The sequence below is a fragment of the Cherax quadricarinatus genome, chromosome 41 (genome assembly GCF_038502225.1).
Source record: "Cherax quadricarinatus isolate ZL_2023a chromosome 41, ASM3850222v1, whole genome shotgun sequence".
Classification (NCBI taxonomy): Eukaryota; Metazoa; Arthropoda; class Malacostraca; order Decapoda; family Parastacidae; genus Cherax; species Cherax quadricarinatus.
This window is the reverse complement of record NC_091332.1, coordinates 24520764-24547456: the sequence shown is the minus strand read 5'-3', so window position 1 is coordinate 24547456 and position 26693 is coordinate 24520764. Positions and strand designations below refer to the sequence as shown.

The 26693-nt window shown below is 39.2% G+C and overlaps 1 protein-coding gene across 1 annotated transcript in view; it reads right to left on the bottom strand.

Annotated features, from left to right (window-relative positions):
- Nucleotides 1–583: 583 nt before the first annotated feature.
- Nucleotides 584–26693, bottom strand: part of Hmbs (porphobilinogen deaminase-like protein l(3)02640) — a 39762-nt gene continuing 13652 nt past the window's right edge. The window contains exons 3-7 of the mRNA XM_053786897.2: nucleotides 26379–26512; nucleotides 25680–25815; nucleotides 17589–17770; nucleotides 8447–8644; nucleotides 584–5371 (exon numbers count right to left, since the gene is read on the bottom strand). Coding sequence (XP_053642872.2) covers nucleotides 5003–5371; nucleotides 8447–8644; nucleotides 17589–17770; nucleotides 25680–25815; nucleotides 26379–26512 — 1019 coding nt within the window. The 3' untranslated portion in view covers nucleotides 584–5002. The remainder of the gene's footprint in view (nucleotides 5372–8446; nucleotides 8645–17588; nucleotides 17771–25679; nucleotides 25816–26378; nucleotides 26513–26693) is intronic.

Here is a 26693-nt window from a genome sequence, read left to right as displayed (position 1 = left end):
AAGTGGGTAAAAATGTTATGGAGGGAGTAGTAGGTAAATTTGGGGTGCCAGGGGTAAATGTAAATGGGGAGCCTTTAATTGAGCTATGTGTAGAAAGAAATTTGGTAATAAGTAATACATATTTTATGAAAAAGAGGATAAATAAATATACAAGGTATGATGTAGCACGTAATGAAAGTAGTTTATTAGATTATGTATTGGTGGATAAAAGGTTGATGGGTAGGCTCCAGGATGTACATGTTTATAGAGGGGCAACTGATATATCGGATCATTATTTAGTTGTAGCTACAGTTAGAGTAAGAGGTAGATGGGAAAAGAGGAAGGTGGCAACAACAAGTAAGAGGGAAGTGAAAGTGTATAAACTAAGGGAGGAGGAAGTTCGGGTGAGATATAAGCGACTATTGGCAGAAAGGTGGGCTAGTGCAAAGATGAGTAGTGGGGGGGTTGAAGAGGGTTGGAATAGTTTTAAAAATGCAGTATTAGAATGTGGGGCAGAAGTTTGTGGTTATAGGAGGGTGGGGGCAGGAGGAAAGAGGAGTGATTGGTGGAATGATGAAGTAAAGGGTGTGATAAAAGAGAAAAAGGTAGCTTATGAGAGGTTTTTACAAAGCAGAAGTGTTATAAGAAGAGCAGAGTATATGGAGAGTAAAAGAAAGGTAAAGAGAGTGGTGAGAGAGTGCAAAAGGAGAGCAGATGATAGAGTGGGAGAGGCACTGTCAAGAAATTTTAATGAAAATAAGAAAAAATTTTGGAGTGAGTTAAACAAGTTAAGAAAGCCTAGGGAAAATATGGATTTGTCAGTTAAAAACAGAGTAGGGGAGTTAGTAGATGGGGAGATGGAGGTATTGGGTAGATGGCGAGAATATTTTGAGGAACTTTTAAATGTTAAGGAAGAAACAGAGGCATTAATTTCATGCACTGGTCAGGGAGGTATACCATCTTTTAGGAGTGAAGAAGAGCAGAATGTAAGTGTGGGGGAGGTACGTGAGGCATTACGTAAAATGAAAGGGGGTAAAGCAGCTGGAACTGATGGGATCATGACAGAAATGTTAAAAGCAGGGGGGGATATAGTGTTGGAGTGGTTGGTACTTTTGTTTAATAAATGTATGAAAGAGGGGAAGGTACCTAGGGATTGGCAGAGAGCATGTATAGTCCCTTTATATAAAGGGAAAGGGGACAAAAGAGACTGTAAAAATTATAGAGGAATAAGCTTACTGAGTATACCAGGAAAAGTGTACGGTAGGGTTATAATTGAAAGAATTAGAGGTAAGACAGAATGTAGGATTGCGGATGAGCAAGGAGGTTTTAGAGTGGGTAGGGGATGTGTAGATCAGGTGTTTACATTGAAGCATATATGTGAACAGTATTTAGATAAAGATAGGGAAGTTTTTATTGCATTTATGGATTTAGAAAAGGCATATGATAGAGTGGATAGAGGAGCAATGTGGCAGATGTTGCAAGTATATGGAATAGGTGGTAAGTTATTAAATGCTGTAAAGAGTTTTTATGAGGATAGTGAGGCTCAGGTTAGGGTGTGTAGAAGAGAGGGAGACTACTTCCCGGTAAAAGTAGGTCTTAGACAGGGATGTGTAATGTCACCATGGTTGTTTAATATATTTATAGATGGGGTTGTAAAGGAAGTAAATGCTAGGGTGTTTGGGAGAGGGGTGGGATTAAATTATGGGGAATCAAATTCAAAATGGGAATTGACACAGTTACTTTTTGCTGATGATACTGTGCTTATGGGAGATTCTAAAGAAAAATTGCAAAGGTTAGTGGATGAGTTTGGGAATGTGTGTAAAGGTAGAAAGTTGAAAGTGAACATAGAAAAGAGTAAGGTGATGAGGGTGTCAAATGATTTAGATAAAGAAAAATTGGATATCAAATTGGGGAGGAGGAGTATGGAAGAAGTGAATGTTTTCAGATACTTGGGAGTTGACGTGTCGGCGGATGGATTTATGAAGGATGAGGTTAATCATAGAATTGATGAGGGAAAAAAGGTGAGTGGTGCGTTGAGGTATATGTGGAGTCAAAAAACCGTTATCTATGGAGGCAAAGAAGGGAATGTATGAAAGTATAGTAGTACCAACACTCTTATATGGGTGTGAAGCTTGGGTGGTAAATGCAGCAGCGAGGAGACGGTTGGAGGCAGCGGAGATGTCCTGTTTAAGGGCAATGTGTGGTGTAAATATTATGCAGAAAATTCGGAGTGTGGAAATTAGGAGAAGGTGTGGAGTTAATAAAAGTATTAGTCAGAGGGCAGAAGAGGGGTTGTTGAGGTGGTTTGGTCATTTAGAGAGAATGGATCACAGTAGAATGACATGGAAAGCATATAAATCTATAGGGGAAGGAAGGCGGGGTAGGGGTCGTCCTCGAAAGGGTTGGAGAGAGGGGGTAAAGGAGGTTTTGTGGGTAAGGGGCTTGGACTTCCAGCAAGCGTGCGTGAGCGTGTTAGATAGGAGTGAATGGAGACGAATGGTACTTGGGACCTGACGATCTGTTGGAGTGTGAGCAGGGTAATATTTAGTGAAGGGATTCAGGGAAACCGGTTATTTTCATATAGTCGGACTTGAGTCCTGGAAATGGGAAGTACAATGCCTGCACTTTAAAGGAGGGGTTTGGGATATTGGCAGTTTGGAGGGATATGTTGTGTATCTTTATATGTTTATGCTTCTAGACTGTTGTATTCTGAGCACCTCTGCAAAAACAGTGATAATGTGCGAGTGTGGTGAAAGTGTTGAATGATGATGAAAGTATTTTCTTTTTGGGGATTTTCTTTCTTTTTTGGGTCACCCTGCCTCGGTGGGAGACGGCCGACTTGTTGAAAAAAAAAAAAAAAAAAAAAATAAACTTCATGGAATGTAGCTCCATACATGCTCTTATAAATTTATTATTAAAAAAATAGATCAACTATTGGACTAGGGAACACATGTGAATAGCATAATATACCATGCAAGAACAGTAATGTATTCTGAAATTACAATGACACAAATCAATGAATATAAATCCAATGCATAAATGGGACAAAAACTAGGGTCAGGAAAATTTCCAAATATATATTAAACAAGAAATGAATAAAGATCATAATGAATGGCTCAGTTTAAACACATCTGCTCTTTGGTTCAGTAAAATAGTTAGCATGCAGGACAGGAAATGCTCTGTGCTAGACCCCAGGGGTAAGCACCACTAGGTAGCAGTTGCCTTGCAGTTAATGGATGAAAGAGAGCCATCACCACTCTTGTACTGAATGACCTGTGAGAGTTTAGCTCATTACAAGTACATGTAAATCCAGAATCAAGCTCAAATATAGAGAGCACTCTAGAATTAATTTCGATACTTCATGCCAATGTGAACTTAAAACGGTTGATGAGCATGAGTAACTGGCATAGGTTAGATCAATAATTCCCACGCAGTGGGTGGGTGAGCAGACCTCTAGAGGCACTCGATGGAGGATCAAGCCTCCACCATGCCTTGTGGTGAATGACCCAAATGGGTTTAGCACTTAATTTATTTTTTAAGGATTTCAGTAAGTGAATGCATCCACCTGTTGGGATATTGCTTAAAGTTATTTTGGAATTGTCATGAAAACAATATTAACCAACCTCAGTCCTCCTCAGACCTTGGCTAGCTTGAGTGAAAAATGTGACCAGTTTCTCCTTTTGTTTTCATTTTGATACGTTATAAGAACTGTAATGCAAAGTTCAGGAGTTATTGCTGTTCAACCCTTCTTACCTGTCTTCTTGCATGCATGAAGAGAACTTGTTATAAAAACTAGTATAAGTGGTAGACATTCTTCTGGCTTTGAATAAATTAAACCCAAGTCTCTAATGTGTCAGTGTTTAACATACAAGTAAAAACAACGATAAAAAAAAAAATTACGTTCTCGACAAGCTGTGTACATGCAAATTTCATTCATTGTTTTCCAATGCTATTAGAATTCATTAAAACAAATGAAATCATTTGGATGAGACTGTGAAAGGCCTTATAACTGAACATCTCAAGCAACTGAGCCAGTAGCTATAGGTGCAATTTCCTCGAGGGCCTTCCTTAGATGGACCGACAATCCACTTGAAGTTTCTCCCTATCCCATGCCTGTCATTTCACAAACAGAAGCAGATAATGGTGTTATCGTCTGATGAGGGACTGAAAAACTATTTGTGGATTTCTGGGCATAAGTCATGGAAGAGTATCCAGACTTATTCAAGCGAGCCTTGAGGACAATGACTACCTTCACCACAAAGTACTTATGTGAGGTTGTTTTTTCTGTGCTTGCAGAAGTAAAGACAAAGCATCACCAGAGGATGGATGCAGATAAAGAGCAAAGAATTAAACTACTCAAAATTGCTCCCAACTTCGCCAAACTTTTTGCCAAAATGCAGACCACTCAGTTGCATTGATAGGTAAGCAGCAATATACCAAAAATATTTTTAATTGCCTTAGTTCTTATTATTTTGCATTATCATTCATATTCACAAGATATCATGTCAGCTTTTTGAAAAACTCTCTAGTATCTCTCAGTAAAGTTCTTAACATGTGTCTGTATAAAGAAGATAATGGAATAGTCATAATACATGTGGTCCTAAACACCAAGGTACAAGTGAGGATGGGAAGGTGGGGAAAGGAGGGCAGACTTAGTCGTAGTTTGGGTGTACATGGCCTAAAATATTTGAGAACCCCTAGGTTAAACCATGCTAGAGATAGATGCTCAAGTGCCAGATAAAATGTGGATTGGGGTCATGATGCTCTGAAAAGCTCAGCTAAAATTTATTGGCTCTTGGATTCTGGTTTACTTTTGTCATAGAGCAATGTTAGAATGAGGATCTGGGAATCCTCCAAACCCCATTAATTTACTTAAAAAAATTTATCACAGATTCACAGGTTAATAGTTTTAAAAAATTAATGCAATTTTGTTTAGTATCTCGCATAATTATGGTACCATTCTTCACCAGCAAATACTATACACTGCTCAACAACATCTGGAAAAAAATTAAATTATTATATGTTATGAAGTATTAACAGGCAATGCTTTCTTGTCTTCTATATTGCCATTAGATGTAGAAGATACACTTGGAGGAGAATTAACAGTATTTTGAGCTTTGGCAGCTTTCAGAATTTGATCTGCTCCTTTATCTAACAATGTCTGAGCTAAGGATTTTCCCAGCTGGTTAGCCCTAGTCATGACATCCTTTTGCTCAGGGAGAGGAACTATACCACAGAAGGTGATGCAAGTCTTTGCTATCTTTTTTGGTGGTCGGAGAGAGTCAGAAGAAGTGTCAGGCTCCCGGGTTAAGATGGTCATGGTATGCACAAGTTCCTCAGAGCCATCCAGGCTCCACACTCCACCTTTGAGAGTCAAACTGTCCTCCATCACCTGAAACAAGAGATGCAAATTTTTTTTTTTTTTTCAACAAGTCGGCCGTCTCCCACCGAGGCAGGGTGACCCAAAAAAGAAAGAAAATCCCCAAAAAGAAAATACTTTCATCATCATTCAACACTTTCACCACACTCGCACATTATCACTGTTTTTGCAAAGGTGCTCAGAATACAACAGTCTAGAAGCATACACATATAAAGATACACAACATATCCCTCCAAACTGCCAATATCCCAAACCCCTCCTTTAAAGTGCAGGCATTGTACTTCCCATTTCCAGGACTCAAGTCCGACTATATGAAAATAACCGGTTTCCCTGAATCCCTTCACTAAATATTACCCTGCTCACACTCCAACAGATCGTCAGGTCCCAAGTACCATTCGTCTCCATTCACTCCTATCTAACACGCTCACGCACGCTTGCTGGAAGTCCAAGCCCCTTACCCACAAAACCTCCTTTACCCCCTCTCTCCAACCCTTTCGAGGACGACCCCTACCCCGCCTTCCTTCCCCTATAGATTTATATGCTTTCCATGTCATTCTACTTTGATCCATTCTCTCTAAATGACCAAACCACCTCAACAACCCCTCTTCTGCCCTCTGACTAATACTTTTATTAACTCCACACCTTCTCCTAATTTCCACACTCCGAATTTTCTGCATAATATTTACACCACACATTGCCCTTAAACAGGACATCTCCACTGCCTCCAACCGTCTCCTCGCTGCTGCATTTACCACCCAAGCTTCACACCCATATAAGAGTGTTGGTACTACTATACTTTCATACATTCCCTTCTTTGCCTCCATAGATAACGTTTTTTGACTCCACATATACCTCAACGCACCACTCACCTTTTTTCCCTCATCAATTCTATGATTAACCTCATCCTTCATAAATCCATCCGCCGACACATCAACTCCCAAGTATCTGAAAACATTCACTTCTTCCATACTCCTCCTCCCCAATTTGATATCCAATTTTTCTTTATCTAAATCATTTGACACCCTCATCACCTTACTCTTTTCTATGTTCACTTTCAACTTTCTACCTTTACACACATTCCCAAACTTATCCACTAACCTTTGCAATTTTTCTTTAGAATCTCCCATAAGCACAGTATCATCAGCAAAAAGTAACTGTGTCAATTCCCATTTTGAATTTGATTCCCCATAATTTAATCCCACCCCTCTCCCAAACACCCTAGCATTTACTTCCTTTACAACCCCATCTATAAATATATTAAACAACCATGGTGACATTACACATCCCTGTCTAAGACCTACTTTTACCGGGAAGTAGTCTCCCTCTCTTCTACACACCCTAACCTGAGCCTCACTATCCTCATAAAAACTCTTTACAGCATTTAATAACTTACCACCTATTCCATATACTTGCAACATCTGCCACATTGCTCCTCTATCCACTCTATCATATGCCTTTTCTAAATCCATAAATGCAATAAAAACTTCCCTATCTTTATCTAAATACTGTTCACATATATGCTTCAATGTAAACACCTGATCTACACATCCCCTACCCACTCTAAAACCTCCTTGCTCATCCGCAATCCTACATTCTGTCTTACCTCTAATTCTTTCAATTATAACCCTACCGTACACTTTTCCTGGTATACTCAGTAAGCTTATTCCTCTATAATTTTTACAGTCTCTTTTGTCTTTTGTACCTGTACCTAAATAAACTTACACACTATGCTGGTCTACAGCTACACATTAAAATCACTAAGAGTGTCTTATTAGTCTTGAGGATGCCATATTAATGATAGTAATCATAATACGCAATAATAATCACTCTGAGGCACAGTAAATGTTGTATATTACGCTAATATAAGCATTTTTATTAATCCATGATATTTTTTCAAAATTACATAAAAAAACATGCTATGTAACTTTTTTTTTTTTTTCAACAAGTCAGCCATCTCCCACCAAGGCAGGGTGACCCAAAAAGAAAGAAAATCCCCAAAAGAAAATACTTTCATCATCATTCAACACTTTCACCTCGCTCATACATAAAAACTGTTTTTGCAGAGGCGCCCAGTTTAGAAGCATATATAAAGATAAATAACATATCCCTCCAAACTGCCAATATCCCAAACCCCTCCTTTAAAATGCAGGCATTATACTTCCCATTTCCAGTACTCAAGTCCAGCTATATAAAAATAACCGGTTTCCCTGAATCCCTTCACTAAATATTACTCTGCTCACACTCCAACAGCTCGTCAGGTCCCAAAAACCATTCGTCTCCATCTACTCCTATCTAACATGCTCACGCATGCTTGCTGGAAGTCCAAGCCCCTCGCCCACAAAACCTCCTCTACCCCTCCGACCTTTTCGAGGACGACCTCTACCCTGCCTTCCTTCTCCTACAGATTTATACGCTCTCCATGTCATTCTACTCTGATCCATTCTCTCTAAATGACCAAACCACCTCAACAACCCCTCTTCAGCCCTCTGACTAATACTTTTATTAACTCCACACCTTCTAATTTCCACACTCCAAATGTTCTGCATATTTACACAACACACTGCCCTTAGACAGGACATCTCCACTGCCTCCAACCACCTCCTCACTGTAGCATTTACAACCCAAGCTTCACACCCATATAAGAGAGTTGGTACCACTATACTTTCATACATTCCCTTCTTTGCCTCCACAGATAACATTTTTTGTCTCCACATATACCTCAATGCACCACTCACCTTTTTTTCTTCATCAATTCCATGGTTAACCTCATCCTTCATAAACCCATCCACTGACACATCAACTCCCAAATATCTGAAAACATTCACTTCTTCCATACTCCCTCTCTCCAATGTGATATCCAATTTTTCTTTATCTAAATCATTTGATACCCTCACCACCTTACTGCTGCCTGGGCCTGGGCCAGGCTTGTCTTAACTGAAATTTGTGTCTTGTGACCAACATACAGGTCACATCTGAGGGAACCTAGCTCTGATCAAACAGACTGTTAATGTTGGTACTGCATATGGACAGTTGCTAACAAAATACTGTACATGTAGATAATCAAAAAAGAGAAGAAAAGAGGATAACCTTAGTGTGTACAGCTACAGGAGCAGAACATCCTCCTTCTAGTGTGCGCATGAAAGCTCTCTCTGCAACAGCTTCCACAGTGGTGTCGGGGTCAGCTATCTTAGCCAGTATATCCAAGATGGCAGAATCACCCTCTCGACATTCAACAGCCAATGCTCCCTGACCTACTGCATACATGCAAAGGTCATCACACAGATACTGAAAATATAAAAGAAACAAAAAATGTACAATCAGTCATACATAAATGAACATACAGTACAGGTTGACCATCACTAATCCTGTAGCATGCCGGATTGTTGATTTTACCGGATTACAGAGTGGTTAGGTTAAAATACACTTAAGCCAACAGCGATATTTACACATCATCCATTTCACCCTCTTTATGCCCTATTCCATTGTTCCAGTCTACCAAACTCATAGCTATTTCGCTAGTATTCCTTCTATTCTGTAGATTGAGTACAAGAAGCCGCTCATTTACTTATTTCAACTACCCGATAAAGTGGTCAGTAACTGGTAATTTGTCCAATTTCACACAAATTTCAAGAGGTGCCAATTGCAAAGTAGGGTCCAGAATAAACAATGCAGACATTCCTGGCATTAAAATAGCATTTTCTCTGTTTATCAGTTACGTCTGCAGGTCCCTCTTGTATTATGCTTGCTTTCCGTTTTGAATTTTTATTCACACAAAAAAATAGAAGATTTACTGTTATGCAGATTACTGCATTACTGTAATAACTATAAATAATGTGAACCCATTCATGACTGCATATTAAACCAGCCCGTTGGACATGTATTGGATAGTGACATCATCTATTTACAGTGGACCCCCGCCTTACGGTGGCATCGCGTTACGTTAAATCCGCCATACGATACATTTGAATGCAAAAATTTTGCCTCGCCTCACGCGATTCATCCGGGACACGTCCCATGTGTGGCCTCAGCGTCAGTGTTTACAAGCCAGCCAATGCAGTCGCATCCACACATACATTCAGTACATTTCGCCTTACCCCAGTATTTCTTGTGCTTGTAACTGCAAAGTCAGTCACCATGGGCCCCAAGAAAACTTCTAGTGTCAACCCTGTGGTAAAAAGAATTAGTATGGAAATTAAGAAAGATTTTGAAGGGTTTGGGGCTAACCCTGAGAAGCCTATGCCAGTTGTGGAATCCATTGTGCCTACTTCAAAGATTAAGGATATGTGTGCAAAGTGGGTTGAACTGCAAACCTTTATGGATGAAAAGCACCCTAACACAGCTATTGCAAGCCATGCTGGTGACTATTACAATGACAATGTTGTGACCCATTTTAGGCAAATCTTAAAGGAATGGGAGGTACAGAGCTCTATGGACAGATTTGTTGTGCGAAAGAGGTCCAGTGACTCAAGCTGGTCCTAGTGGCATTAAAAGAAGAAGGGAAGTAACCCCAGAAAAGGACTTGCTACCTCAAGTCCTAATGGAAGGGGATTCCCCTTCTAAACAATAACTTCCACACTTTCCCCTCCTCCCATCCCATCAATCATCATCAGATCTTCAATAAAGGTAAGTGTCATGTATTCTATTCTTAGTAGAGTAGTAATTGTGCATGTCTTCTTCAGTTTGTTTGTATTAAAATTAACCCTTTGAGGGTTGACAGGTCCTCTCCGAAACTCGTTCTCAGGGTCGGCCAAATTTAAAAAAAAAAAAATTATTTTCTCTTATGAAAAGATAGAGAATCTTTTCCCGATCATAAGGACACCAAAAGTTTGAAATTTGATGGAAAACTTACGGAATTATGCTCTCGCAAAGTTAGCGGTCTCGGCGATTTTTACGCATCGGCGATTTTGCCCACTTTGAGCCCCATTTTCGGCCAATTCCACTGTACTAGTCGACAAAAAACATGAATATTTCGCTAGAACTGTATTTTTTCTATCGAATGGGAGCAAGAAACCACCCATTTATGAAATTCAACTATCCAGTACAGTGGTCAGAATTTAGCAATTTTGCCAATTTCACACAAATTTCAAAAGATGCCAATTTCCGAATAGGGTCCAGAATAAACAAGAAAGACATTCCTGGCACTAAAATGACATTTCCTCTGGTCATTAGTCACGTCTCAAGGCCCCTCTTATATTCTTTTGTTTTCCACTTTGAATTTTTATTCTCCAAAAAAATATAAGATTTACTGTTATGCAGACTACTGCATTAGTGTAAAAAATGGTATAAATATTATTGGTGCTCTTTTGAAAGAATATTAGACTCACCAGTTGACGTGTATTGCACGCTTGGCATGATTTGTTTACTTTTGAACTTTGGTAAAAATCGAACATTTCTGCTACTTTGAGCTCAATTTCAAGGTACCTTTCATTGTAAAACCAGTCAAAATCATCTCAATTTCTGTAATATGTCTTCCATTCTATAAAATGAGACCAAGAAAACTAGAATACAACAATAAATACCATACGAAAATACAGTGCAAATTCGCTGTTTTATTCCAAAAAAATGGTCAAAGTTTTTTTTTTCTCATTATCCACTGTGTGCTGCAGGATTTTTTTTAGACTGTGCACACTGACCACATAGACCCATTCTTTCATATGAAGGCCTACCAGCTTTCTCCCACTAGATTTGAGAGCGCTAAAATTTAGGCGTACTAGTACGTCAAAAACCCTGGGTCGTAAGCCGTATTAGTACGTACGAAACCCTCAAAGGGTTAATATTTCATGTGGTAAAAATTTTTTTTTTCAAATTTTGGGGTGTCTTGCACGGATTAATTGATTTCCATTATTTCTTATGGGGAAAATTAATTCGCCTTATGATAATTTTGGCTTACGATGAGCTCTCAGGAACGGATTAATATTGTAAGGCGGGAGTCCACCGTACTCTTGAACATTGGCAAAAATCAAACATTTCCGGTACTCTGAGCTCAATTTCAAGGTGCTTTCCATCGAGAAACGAATCAAAATCACATCTATTTCTGTAATATATTTTCCATTCTATCAAATGAGACCAAAAAAATTAGAATACAACCATAAAACCATACAAAACTACACTGCAAAGTCACAATTTTACACCAAATACATGATCTCATTTTTTTTTCTCGTTATGCACTGCGTGCTACAAGATTTTTTTTTTATATAGTGCACACTTACCATACAGACCTATTCTCTCATATGTGGGCCCAAATTTACAAGTCACAGCTTATCTGAGCTGAGCTGAGCTCATGGTGACGACAGTGGCTTCAAAGCCACCTTATCTTTTATGGACAATGTATGTGCTTTACACAACAAGAAGCATTTCTTTCATTTGTTGGAACCATGAGTAGGGCTAAAAGTGACCAGATAATAACAATAAATTGAGAAAAAGAAATTGGAATGATTTATGCAGCAAGTAGCACCACCAAACAGTAGCAGTAGGTTGGTGTGGTGACCCTGGAAATTTGAAATTATGCTAGCCGAAATTCGTGCCGGATTACTGATTGCCGGATTAGTGATGGCCGACCAGTACTATAAATTAAATTACGCATTATGTATACTGATTTAAAGGAGAAAACTTGGAGATAAAGAACATTATCCATGGAGGTAAAAAGAGAAATGTGTGGGAAAGTAGTGATACCAACACTCTTATATGGGTGTGAAGCATGGACTGAATGTTGCAATGAGGAGGAGGCAGCTGGAGGCAGTGGAGATATTGTATATGAGGGCAATGTGTGGAGTGATTATGCAGAGAATTCATAGCTTGGAGATTAGATGTAGGGTGACAAAGTATTTTCCAGAGGGCTGAGCAGAGACTGTTAAGGTGTTTTAGACACTTAGGTAAGAGGAAGCAATAAATAAATCTGTAGTGGAGGGAAGGCAGGGTAGGGGATTGGCCTTGGAAAGGCTGGAGGGAGGGGATAAAGAAGGTTTTGTATGCGAGAGGCTTAAACATCCAGCAGGCATGAATGAGCATGTTAGAAAGGAGTGGAGGCAAGTGATTTTTATGACTTAACGTGTTGTTGGAGTGTGAGCAAGGTAACATTTAAGAAAGATTCAGGGAAACCGGTTAGTTATATTTGAGTCCTGGAGACGGGAAAAATAATGCCTGCACTCTGAAGGAAGTGTGGGGATATGTGCAGTTTGGAGGGCCATCTGAACTGCAGTATCTGCATACCTCCAGCAAGGCAGTGATGGGGTGAATGATGATGGAAGTGTTTCTTTTTTGAGAGTCACCCTACCTGGTGGGAGACAACCAGTGTATTAAAAAAAATTGTAATAATAATAATTTGGGATTTTATTATTTTTGGAAACCTAATGAGGAATATATATATTAAATGAATTTGGTAGGGTGTGCAAAAGAAGAAAATTAAAGGTGAATACAGGAAAGAGTAAGGTTATGAGGATAACAAAAAGATTAGGTGATGAAAGATTGAATATCAGATTGGAGGGAGAGAGTATGGAGGAGGTGAACGTATTCAGATATTTGGGAGTGGACGTGTCAGCGGATGGGTCTATGAAAGATGAGGTGAATCATAGAATTGATGAGGGAAAAAGAGTGAGTGGTGCACTTAGGAGTCTGTGGAGACAAAGAACTTTGTCCTTGGAGGCAAAGAGGGGAATGTATGAGAGTATAGTTTTACCAACGCTCTTATATGGGTGTGAAGCGTGGGTGATGAATGTTGCAGCGAGGAGAAGGCTGGAGGCAGTGGAGATGTCATGTCTGAGGGCAATGTGTGGTGTGAATATAATGCAGAGAATTCGTAGTTTGGAAGTTAGGAGGAGGTGCGGGATTACCAAAACTGTTGTCCAGAGGGCTGAGGAAGGGTTGTTGAGGTGGTTCGGACATGTAGAGAGAATGGAGCGAAACAGAATGACTTCAAGAGTGTATCAGTCTGTAGTGGAAGGAAGGCGGGGTAGGGGTCGGCCTAGGAAGGGTTGGAGGGAGGGGGTAAAGGAGGTTTTGTGTGCGAGGGGCTTGGACTTCCAGCAGGCATGCGTGAGCGTGTTTGATAGGAGTGAATGGAGACAAATGGTTTTTAATACTTGACGTGCTGTTGGAGTGTGAGCAAAGTAACATTTATGAAGGGATTCAGGGAAACCGGCAGGCCGGACTTGAGTCCTGGAGATGGGAAGTACAGTGCCTGCACTCTGAAGGAGGGGTGTTAATGTTGCAGTTTAAAAACTGTAGTGTAAAGCACCCTTCTGGCAAGACAGTGATGGAGTGAATGATGGTGAAAGTTTTTCTTTTTCGGGCCACCCTGCCTTGGTGGGAATCGGCCGGTGTGATAATAAAAAAAAAAAAAAATAATATATTAAAGTTTACAGTCAAGAGTGATAGTATGATCACCAGGATCATAAGCTCTAGAAATGTTTTTAACTGAGACTTGAAAGCATGAACATATTCCTGACTCTTGACACTGGCAACCTGGTTAACAATTTAGGAGCTACATAAGAAAAGTCTCTTTCTGCAAAAGATTTCTCCCCAACAGAATGAGGCTCAGTGAGTCTAAAAGGACCCAGAGCAATTCACAAGAACATTATCAAGCCCAACATGAAAGTGAAACTTAATAGCTTTAAACAGTTTAAATTCAATTCTTGCTCTGACAGGGAGCCAATGCAGTTCATACAAGTAGGAACTATTGGAAACTCTAGTCAGAAGCAAAAATGCCAGTCTAGCTACACAATTCAGTACAATTCAGTAAATTAGGCAAATCCACACACTAACAATGGTAAAAATCAAGATGAGGGGAAACACATGGTGCTTCATATTAATGTACAGATTATTCACCTATAAGATATATATCTAGGTAGAAGGTTGGTAGACAGCAACCGCCCAGGGAGGTACCACTGTCCTACCAAGTGAGTGTAAAATGAAAGCCTGTAATTATTTTATGTGATGGAAGGATTGCAGGTGTCTTTTTTGTATCATAAACATGAAGAAGAGCAGGTATATCTTGCTACTTCTACTTACACTTAGGTCATACTACACATGCATGTGCACATGTACATATACCTACCCATCTGGGTTTTCTTCTATTGTCTTAATAGTACTTGTTCTTCTTTATTTCCTCTAATCTTCATGGGGAAGTGGAAAAGAATTCTTCCTTCATAAGCCATGTGTGTCATAAGAGATGACTAAAATGTCAGGAGCCCCTTCTCCTGTATATATTACTAAATTTAGAAGGATAAACTTTCCTTTTCCCTTTTGTATAGATTACTAAATTTTAAAAGAAAGACTTGTTTTTCTTGTTAGTTGCCTCGGTAAGATATGGCCGATGCTTTAAAAAACATTATTCTTTTTATTTTTATTATCATTAAAAATAATAATTTTTTTTAAAGCATCGGCTGTCTAGTAGACATACACTGCTCTCAATTAGCAAGAACAGTGAGACTGCACCTCTTGTGGACACCCAGCCAGGCCATCAGTGAGCAATTCTTTTCTAATAATGGAATGTACTACCCAAACTTCCCTTTACTTAATTGTTTTTGTTAGATTTACTCTTTATATTATCAAGAGTTTTCCCTAATATAATTTTTTTTTTTTTTAATAATTTTCCGATCTGTGTTGCACCTAATTCATCCAATGTCAAGTCATATTGTAAGAAGGCTTGCTGTATTATACTGTAGCACACCATATCACTAATCTATGTTACATTCATACATTTCATTACTTGTAAGACTCATGAAAATGCATGGCCTTGGAGCTAGAAATACTTTTTATCATAAGTAGTATGGCAGTAGATACTGAGTTGAAAATTCACCCCATGCATCTGTAAGATCTCATCACATACTGTGGATACTCAAAATGTTTATTTTTAAGCCAGAGTGGACAGACAACTTGTGTGGTCTAGAAGATGCACCCCCAAGTCACTGATTTACATTTTACAGTACTCCTTAACCCTTAAACGGTCCAAACGTATATATACATTCACTACCCCAGTGCCCCGAATATTTTGAAAAATAAAAAAATCTTTTTTTTTTATTGAAGAAAAGAGCACATTTTTCTAATTGTTATAGGATAAAAAAAAATTTAGAGTCAGTATTTACCGAGATATGAGGCCGCAAAGTTAGCACTTGGGGATCACCTGACGGCAACATGGAGCACTGCCGCTTGCAAAAGTGTTGCAGATATACCTTTTTTCTATTTTCATATTATTTTATATAATTTTCATGTTCTGATAATTACAGTTTATAGTAATTCTTGTCATTTCATAACAAATCTTTGTTCTGACACTAGTATTAGGTACTGAAATTACACTCACATTGTCACAAACACATTGACAGGTGGACATTTACACCTGCCTTGGTCATTTACTATTGTCTTGGAATATATACAAAGTATTTATATGTCCCAGCAATGTTTTGGATATGTGGAAGTGCATAATAATAATGAGGAGGAGGAGGAGGAGGAGGAGGAGAAGGAGAAGAAGAAGAAGGAGAAGAAGGAGGAGGAGGAGAAGGAGGAGGAGGAGGAGGAGGAGGAGGAGGAGGAGGAGGGAGGAGGAGGAGGAGGAGGAAGGAGGAGGAGGAGGAGGAGGAGGAGGAGGAAGAAGGAGGAGGAAGGAGGAGGAGGGAGGAGGAGGAGGAGGAAGAAGAAGGAGAAGGAGGAAGAAGGAGAAGGAGGAAGAAGAACTTAAGAGGTAATAATAATAAAATAATAAGTTCTCTTGAAGTATGAAAAACAAAGTCCATCCCTGACAGTGACATGATAAGGGGAGATAACATCTGATAAGAGCTGACATTTGATGAGCATAAACGAGGGTGGAAGAGGGTGCAGCTGATAAGAAAAGATTAGATGACCATCCCCCTAGCTTTGTTTTTGCTGGTACACAAACATTTCTGTCTGTCAAGCTCCCTGTCTATCCATCTAGCTCTCTGTCTGAGAGAGAGCCACAAGACTGCATCATCACCTTTACTCACATCTTCAAGCAGAGTATAGCACTTTGTTTGGATTTTTTTGGGTTATCCTAGGTAATTTACACTATGTATACTTGTATTTGTGTGTACCTGTGAGACAGAGATAGACAGACAAAAAGAGATAGACAGGGATAGAGACAGACAGAGACAAAGACAAATAGAGACAGACACACAGAGATAGACAGATACAGAGATAGAGCCAGGCCAGCCAGCCCAGCCCAGCCCAGCCCAGCCCAGCCCAGCCCAGCCCAGCCCAGCCCAGCCCAGCCCAGCCCAGCCCAGCCCAGCCAGCCCAGCCAGCCCAGCCAGCCAGCCAGAATTGTTTCTCTTTACTTAGGGCATAGGTTATAAGACATTCTGAAAGGGTGTTGCACAAATATTGCACATGGGTTATTATTGAGGTTTTTTGATATTTCCTCGACCACTTGTGGCCACATCCACCTCAAAGCCACTAAACTCAGGATCAAAATCACTTTCCTCTTAAAATGGGTGTGTTAATACTACATGACATCAGTGAATCCCAGGTGTTTGCTGCACTGTTTGCTCTAGCTGGCACTCATTTGAACTGGTGCTCCCACAAGGTACTAAGTGGTCCCAGATTTTTTTAATACCGTGCACACTGAGTGTTAGGACCCATTCTATGCTGACAAGGCATCTCAAGCCAATCGTGCCAAATTTGAAGGCAGGAAAAATAAAACGTATATATACGTTTGGGGCACTAGCGGTAAAAACGTATATATACGTTTGGACTGTTTATGGATTAAAGAGTTAAAAGATATATAACTTCTTAGTTGTACCTAGAAAAGGAGTAAGTATGGCAGATGAAAGACATGAATTGTGCCAGATAAGCTATGAAGAGAGAATGTGAAAACAAAGCTTTGTCACTTGACAAGCAACAAGAGAGGATCTGGTCACTATTTGCAAACAAGTACAATATGTGCACAGAGTAGAAAATGGTAGGCTTTTTTACCAGGTATGCTACAAAAATATGAGAAAATGGTTAGAAATTACACACCTATATAAGCAACAAGGATATCTGAAAGAACTTTTTTCAGCTAGGTGTTAAAAATTGGGATGAACGGAGCAATGACAGCATACAGGATATTACATCACTTACTGATGTAAACAAAATAAATATGCTGTTTATTAGTTGTGTGAAAATGACATGCATCAAAGACACTGATTATAAGATGTTTCACACAGTTCAGTCATTATTTATTTGTAGTAGTAGTGTATATATGAGAAATGAGTCAGAAGTGCAAAAACTGTTCGCTAACCTGAGAGATTCTGTTTTTCCAGCCCATTCTGATCACTCCAGCTGCAGCAAGAACAAGGGCTGCATAATCGTCTGCATCATCTAGCTTACGAAAACGTGTGTTCAAATTTCCACGCACACTCTTAAAACACAGGTCCGGATACTTTCGTTTCAACTGAGCACTGCGTCGAAGAGAGCTGGTACCTGCAAATGCATCCAGAATTTTATGAAAAAATTTCCCAAGCATCAATATTTATATCCTAATTTAATATGAGAACCTGTCAATGAAAAGACTACTAGTAGCTACTGTACAATATTATTTTTTTTTATTATCACACCGGCCGATTCCCACCAAGGCAGGGTGGCCCGAAAAAGAAAAATTTTCACCATCATTCACTCCATCACTGTCTTGCCAGAAGGGTGCTTTACACTACAGTTTTTAAACTGCAACATTAACACCCCTCCTTCTGAAGGAGGGGTGTACAATATATCCATACTAAATATATAACAGTAACTGCACAATATCCAGAGCAGCATGCCTCATTTTGAAATACAATTATGCCTGCAGAATTTTTCTAGATACTTAAACTTGAGCATACTGTACATTCATTATAATAAATACAACGCATACAAGCTTTTATTTATAAATCAAACTTGTTTGCTTACAAATAATATTGCTCAATCAAGTTAAGAAAGTTCTCATGGAAACAGACTTGCACTAATATTAAATTTTATTAAAAATTAAATTGCTCTACCACAGTTTTGATGTTGAGAGGAAAATGATGCCTAGGGTAAATGGGAAGGGTCCTGCCTATAATGCTCAGACATTTAACTGGTGCCCATTTTATTTAAACTCCTCATAATAATATTTAGTGAAGGGATTCAGGGAAACCGGTTATTTTATATAACCAGACTTGAGTCCTGGAAATGGGAAGTACAATGCCTGCACTCTAAAGGAGGGGTTTGAGATATTGGCAGTTTGGAGGGATATATTTTTATATGTTGCATATACTTCTAAACTGCTGTATTCTAGGCACCTCTGCAAAAACAGTGATTATGTGTGAGTGAGGTGAAAGTGTTGAATGATGATGAAAGTATTTTCTTTTTGGGGATTTTCTTTCTTTTTGGGTCACCTTGCCTCGGTGGGAGACGCCCGACTTGTTGAAAAAAAAAAAAATCTATATCCCACCAAGTTAAAGTGACCCAGAGAGGGAAACACATTCACCTTCACTCAGTTGTTACATACTTTTCCAAATCGGCAAAGACATCCCATTTCAAATGACCCTCCAAATATTTTATTATATACATGTATTTATAACAAAGTCTTTCTTTTTCTCGTTTTTAGTAGTTTATACAGGAGAAGGGGTTACTAGCCCATTGCTTCCAGCATTTTAGTCGCCTCCTACGATACGCTTATGGAGGAAAGATTCTTTTCCACTTCCCCATGGAGAATAAGGGAAATAAAAAACAACAAGAACTACGTATTAAGAAAAAAGAAGAAAAACTTAGATATAACAACATAAGAAAGAAGGAACACTGCAACAGGCCTACTGGCCCATGCAGGGCAGGTCCATGTCAACCCCCTGCTTAGACCAATGGCCCACCCAGTCAGGTCACCACCACTTAAGGAAGGAGCATGGCATCTGACCCAGTAGCACCAGCTAGTCAGGTCCAACTCACACCCACCCACACCCAATCATGTATTTATCCAACCTACTTTTAAAACAACACATCTTAGCTTCTATAACAGTACTCAGGAGTTTGTTCCAATCATCTACAACTATTAAAAATCGGTGCTTTCCTATATCTTCCCTGAATCTGAATTTTTCCAGCTCAAAACCAATTTTTCAAGTCCTGTCTAGGCTAGATATTTTTAGAATGCTATTTTTATTATTTTTTTTTTTTTTTTTTTTTTATTATTATCACACTGGCCGATTCCCACCAAGGCAGGGTGGCCCGAAAAAGAAAAACTTTCACCATCATTCACTCCATCACTGTCTTGCCAGAAGGGTGCTTTACACTACAGTTTTTAAACTGCAACATTAACACCCCTCCTTCAGAGTGCAGGCACTGTACTTCCCATCTCCAGGACTCAAGTCCGGCCTGCCGGTTTCCCTGAATCCCTTCATAAATGTTACTTTGCTCACACTCCAACAGCACGTCAAGTATTAAAAACCATTTGTCTCCATTCACTCCTATCAAACACGCTCACGCATGCCTGCTGGAAGTCCAAGCCCCTCGCACACAAAACCTCCTTTACCCCCTCCCTCCAACCCTTCCTAGGCCGACCCCTACCCCGCCTTCCTTCCACTACAGACTGATACACTCTTGAAGTCATTCTGTTTCGCTCCATTCTCTCTACATGTCCGAACCACCTCAACAACCCTTCCTCAGCCCTCTGGACAACAGTTTTGGTAATCCCGCACCTCCTCCTAACTTCCAAACTACGAATTCTCTGCATTATATTCACACCACACATTGCCCTCAGACATGACATCTCCACTGCCTCCAGCCTTCTCCTCGCTGCAACATTCATCACCCACGCTTCACACCCATATAAGAGCGTTGGTAAAACTATACTCTCATACATTCCCCTCTTTGCCTCCAAGGACAAAGTTCTTTGTCTCCACAGACTCCTAAGTGCACCACTCACTCTTTTTCCCTCATCAATTCTATGATTCACCTCATCTTTCATAGACCCATCCGCTGACACGTCCACTCCCAAATATCTGAATACGTTCACCTCCTCCATACTCTCTCCCTCCAATCTGATATTCAATCTTTCATCACCTAATCTTTTTGTTATCCTCATAACCTTACTCTTTCCTGTATTCACCTTTAATTTTCTTCTTTTGCACACCCTACCAAATTCATCCACCAATCTCTGCAACTTCTCTTCAGAATCTCCCAAGAGCACAGTGTCATCAGCAAAGAGCAGCTGTGACAACTCCCATTTTGTGTGTGATTTACATCCCCTTTATTAATTCCTGTTTTCCATTTATACACCTCAATCATATCCCCCCTAAATCTATGCCTTTCTATAGAGTGCAGATTTGGGGCCCTCAGCCTATCCTCATAGGGAAGATTTCTGATACATGGGATCAACTTTGTCATCCTCTTCTGTACGTTTTCCAGTGCATTTATATCCATTCTGTAACAAAAAAAAAGGCACAATACCGTGACTGGAACGATACACAAATAACCTGCACATAAAAGAGAGAAGCTTACGACGACGTTTCGGTCCGACTAGGACCATTTATATAGCCGTCCTGCTCCACTTCTGGTTAGTGTGACTTTGTAAATGGTCCAAGTTGGACCGAAACGTCGTCGTAAGCTTCTCTCTTTTATGTGCGGGTTATTTGTGTATCCATTCTGTAATACAGTGACCAGAACTGTGCAGCATAATCTAAATAAAGCCTAACCAAGGATATATGGAGTTGAAGAACAACCTGAGGATTTCTATTATTTTTACTTCTTGATATGAAGCTAAGGATTCTGTTAGCTATACTGCGAACGCTTATGCACTGTTGTCTTGGTTTCAGGTAACTGCTAACCAGAACTCCTAAATCCATTTTGCAATCAGTAATATTAAGATCTACATTATTTAGTTTATATGTGGCATGGTTATTATCCTTTCCAACATCTAGAACTTTGCATTTGTCTATATCAAGTTGCATCTGCCACTTTTCCGACCATTGCATCAGTCTATTCAAATCATCCTGGAGTGCTCTAATGTCCTCATTAGAATGAATTGGACGGCCTATTTTGGTGTCATCAGCAAATTTGCTCATGTCACTATTAACCCTTTGGGGGTTTCGGCCGTACTAGTACGGCTTATGACCCAGGGTTTTTGACGTTCTAGTACGCCTAAATTCTAGTGCCCTCAAATCTAGTGGGAGAAAGCTGGTAGGCCTACATATGAAAGAATGGGTCTATGTGGTCAGTGTGCACAGTATAATAATAATAAAACAGCGACTTTGCACTGTATTTTCGTATGGTATTTATTGTTGTATTCTACTTTTCTTGGTCTCATTTTATAGAATGGAAGACATATTACAGAAACTGAGATGATTTTGACTGGTTTTACAATGAAAAGTACCTTGAAATTGAGCTCAAAGTAGCAGAAATGGTCGATTTTTACCAAAGTTCAAAAGTAAATAAATCATGCCAAGCATCCAATACGCGTCAACTGGCGAGTCTAATATTCTTTCACAAGTGGGCTGATATTATTTATACCATTTCTACACTAATGCAGTAGTCTGCATAACAGTAAATCTTCTATTTTTTGTAAGAATAAAAATTGAAAGTGGAAAGCCAAAGAAATATAAGAGGGGCCTGGGGATGTGACTAACGAACAGAGAACTTAGTTATTTTAGTGCCAGGAATGTCTTTCTTGTTTATTCTGGAACCTATTCGGAAATTGGCATCTTTTGAAATTTGTGTGAAATTGGCAAAATTGTTAAATTCTGACCACTTTATTAGATAGTTGAAATCGGTAAATGGGTGGTTTCTTGTACTCATTCAATACAAAAAATAGAGTTTTAGCGAAATAGTTATGATTTTCGTCGACTAGTACATTGGAATTGGCCAAAAATAGAGCTCAAAGTGGGCAAAATCGCCGATGCGTAAACATCGTCGAGACCGCTAACTTCGCTAGAGCATAATTCCCTAAGTTTTCCATCAAATTTCATACTTTTGATGTCATTATGATCGGGAAAAGATTCTCTATCTTCTCATTAGAATTTTTTTTTTTTTTTTTTTTTTTTAAATTGACCGACCCTGAGAACAAGTCTCGGAGAGGGCCTGTCGACCCTCAAAGGGTTAATTCCCTCACCTATGTCATTTATGTAAATTGTGAACAAGGGGCCCAATACTGACCCCTGTGGAACACCGATTGTAATGTGGGCCCATTCTGATTTCTTCCCATATATGCAAACTCTCTGCTGCCTATTTGTCAGCCATGCCTCTCCTCCTATTCCGTGTGCCTTAAGTTTCCTCAATAGCCTCTGAAGCCTTACTGAAGTCCATATACACAATATCATTCAATATCACGATCTACCTCCTCAAATACCTTTATGAAAAAAGTTAGTATATTCCTAAGACAGGAACGCCCCTTTGTAAAATCGTGTTGCGATTCATTAATCAATTTATGCCTTTCACGATAGCTACGAATTGCCTCGGCAATTTTTTATTCCATAAATTTTCCCACTATGGAGGTAAGGCTTATTGGTCTATAGTTCGAAGCTAAGGACCTGTCACCTGCCTTGTAAATAGGTACTATTACATTTGCCATTATCCACTTATCTGGCACTATGCCAGTTTGTAGTGATATATTGAAAAGATTAGCCAAAAGTTTGCTAAGTTTCTCTTTACATTCCTTTAAAACCCTTGCAAAACAATTCATCAGGGCCTGGGGATTTGTTAGGTTTTAATTTCTCTATTTGTCTGAGGACGATGTCCCTAGTTACCCCAATCGTGCATAGTTTATCATCCTGTTCTACATAATTTATTATTTCTGGAATTTCACTAGTATCTTCCTGAGTAAAAACTGAGAGGAAGTAAGTATTGAAAATTTCACACATTTCCTTATCACCGTCAGTGATCTGACCTTAGTTACTCTTACGTGGGCCTATCTTGTCCCTAATCTTACTTTTGTATACCTGAAAGAACCCTTTTGGGTTAGTCTTCGAGTCCCTTGCGACCTTAGCCTCAATCCCTTTTTGCTTTTCTTATTCCTTTTTTCCTCTCTTTAGTTGAATATACTGATTTCTTAACTGCCCATCCCCTCTTTTGATATGTGTATATATGCCTCTCTTTTGACCAATGAGATGTTTTAATCTAATGTTCATCAATTTGGGATCATTTTTGTTAGATCTAATTTCCCTACTCAGAACAAAAGTTGTCTGGGTAGCTAGGACTATGCTCTGAAAAATGTCATATTGGCAACCAACACAATCAACCTGACCCATTGTCAAGTCATCCCAATTTACCCCACCCAGGTAATTTCTCAGTGCCATGAAATTGGCCGAGCAGAAGTCTGGGACAGAGACTTGATTGCAGTTATCTGGGTAATTCCATGATATATTGAAAAGAAGTAATTTGTGATCACTTTCCCCAAGCTCATCATCAACCTCAAGATTATTAATTTGTGATTCATTGTTGGCAAGAACCAAGTCAAGCAGATTGTTTCCTCTAGTTGGTTCTGTCACAAACTGTTTTAAAAAGCAATCCTGAACCGTATCAAGAAAGTTAATACTCAAGATTTCCTGTCACATTGTTCCAATCAATGAGTCCAAAGTTAAAAATCTCCCATTAACACATTTTCATATCTAGATGCCTTATGAATTTTGTCCCATAGCAGCTTACTGCACTCTCTATCAAGGTTTGGTGGCCTATAAATCACACCCAAAATTAACTTTTCACGACCCTCGAGAAACTGTTGCTAAACAGACTGTGTCCAATGTTTCTAATCTTATATCTTGTCTAAGAACAATTTAAATTATCTCTGACATACATCACCACTCCACCACCCTTCCTGTTGACCCTATCAGTGTGGAATAGTTTATAACCCTGTATGTTGTATTCAGAAGGCATTTCTCTATCTTTCAAGTTGAACCAGGACTCTGTTATAGCAATAATATCTATATTACCTACACTTGCAAGTAATCTTAGTTCATCTATCTTATTTCTTAGACTCCTACTATTTGTATAGTAAACCTTAAGGGAGCTAGTCACTCATTGCCCTCTACTATCTCTGTTGATCAATTGCTTTGCCTTTAGTAGCAACTTTATTTCGAATATTGTCTTTTAAACATATCCCTGAGGTATCCTGGTTATATCTGCTGTTTTCAACCCTAGTACTGCAGCCTGACTGTTTCCCACAGACACCCATACCTCTATAATCTAGACAGGTCACCAATAACCCCCTCAATCAAATTGGCTAATGCATCCACTCCAGCCCCAGAGAGATGAACCCCATCCCTTGCATACATAGCACGTTTGCCATGGAATATGTCCCAGTTATCAATGAATGGGTACGCAAGTTCCTTGCAGTACCTGTCTAGCCAGTAATTCATACCCACTGCTCTAGACATCCATTCATTGCCCACTCCCCTTCTAGGTAAGATGCTACATATGATTGGGATCCCTCCCTTAGACCTGACGACATCTATGGCTAACCTGTACTTTTCCAGCAGCTCCTGTCTCCTGCCCTTCCCGATGTCACAGTTACAAGTTTCCATTTCACACTCACTTGGCAGGACGGTAGTACCTCCCTGGGTGGTTGCTGTCTACCAACCTACTACCTACATGAAGGAGGGGTGTTAATGTTACAGTTTTATAATTGCAGTGTAAGCACGCCTCTGGCAAGACAGTCATGGAGTGAATGATGAAAGTTTTTCTTTTTCAGGCCACGCTGCCTTGGTGGGAAATGGCCAGTGTGTTAATAAAAAAAATATTTATAATATTCATTCATATTACCTGGCATCTTGAAAGCTGGTGATGACATTAAAAATCTTTATGATAATCTAGACCAGCTGTGTTGGCCAGTAAGGAAGAGCCTATGATGTTTCACAAAGACTATTGATATCAAAATAGAAGTGTTGTCAGCAAGACTGTAATTAAGATTACTAAGGTCACCCAGACTCTTGGGTCAAGGTAACTAGTCACCAAACCTGTAGTCGAAAGTGTCTTCCACCAAGACCATAGCCAAGACTACTAAAACTCATCAAGACTACTGAGGTCACCAAGACTCTGGCCAACATTATTGAGGTTATCAGGACTATTATCTCTCCGGTCATCTCCCACCGAGGCAGGGTGACCCAAGAACAACAACAACAAAAAAAACTACACTGCAATTCAGAGTCATCTGAATTGTGATATCAGCACACCTTTGAATGAATTATGGTGAATGTGTTTCCCTTTTTGGGGGTCACCCAAGTTAGTGAGAGATGGCTGGTGTTAAAAAAAAATAGTCACAAATAAGGCAAACTGCTAGATACTGTAATCATCATTTCTGGGAGTTTGATATTGTGCAGGAATTACTGACAAATATGACCCATAAGAAAAAATAATTTTGACATTAGCAAATCCATCACAAAATAAGAAACTTTACCAATGACCGAGTCTTTAGGAAGTGTTGCTAAAGTACACTCTGCATACTTGGGATGCATGATGACAGCATCTCGGGGATCCTCACGCTTCAGCACTGCACCAATTACCATACCATCAGGCAATGTTGTGGGAAGGTCCTGATGAAATATTAAATGTCTATGGTTAGTATTACTGCTATGCTAGAAATAATACCTAAGTAACATTCAACAGTCATCAGAAACCTACACATAGGAAAGAAACCATATGACAATGTTCTGAAGTCTCAAACCATTGTCAAGTCACAATTGACTTGACAATGGTCCTGGACAAGTTGAAATATCGTCAAAGTTCCTTTCTTAAGTGTGGGTTTTTGGTTACTGTTCCAGCCAGCTTAGAAATACTGAAAAAAAAAAAAAAATAGGGATAAGTGCATACTTATAGTCTTCGTAAAAATGTTGCTATTACAAGTAGGCTATGCCCACTGTATCACAAATAAACCTCTAATATTTTTAAACGAATATTGAATAGAGGTAAATGCCTCTTCACTCCCATGAAAGCAAGAAGTGGATAAAAACAATGAGGTCAAGTACAGAAAAAATTGATGTGATGAAATTACCCCATCAAATGCTTACTAAGAATTTTATCAAATCCTACCCTCAATACATATATATACACAGGTTGAACTGTCTTTCCAATCAGTATAAAACATTAATAGACAAACCTTTAATGAGTGCACCACCACATCCACTGACTGGGCTTCCAGAGCTAGCTCAAGTTCCTTTGTAAAGAGACTCTTGCTGCCAATCTTTGACAATGCCACATCCTGGATCTTATCACCTTTAGTCTTCATAGACACTAGAGTAATAAAAGTAAGTCATACAAACAATACAAATAGCACATTAATAACTAGATCACTAGTTCCAATATTTAAACTAACTGTGCATTTTAATCAAGCTAACAAATAAATCATGAAAGACAAAATATAAATAAAAAATCACCAATATATTGCACTGGACTGATTTATTTTCAAATTCAA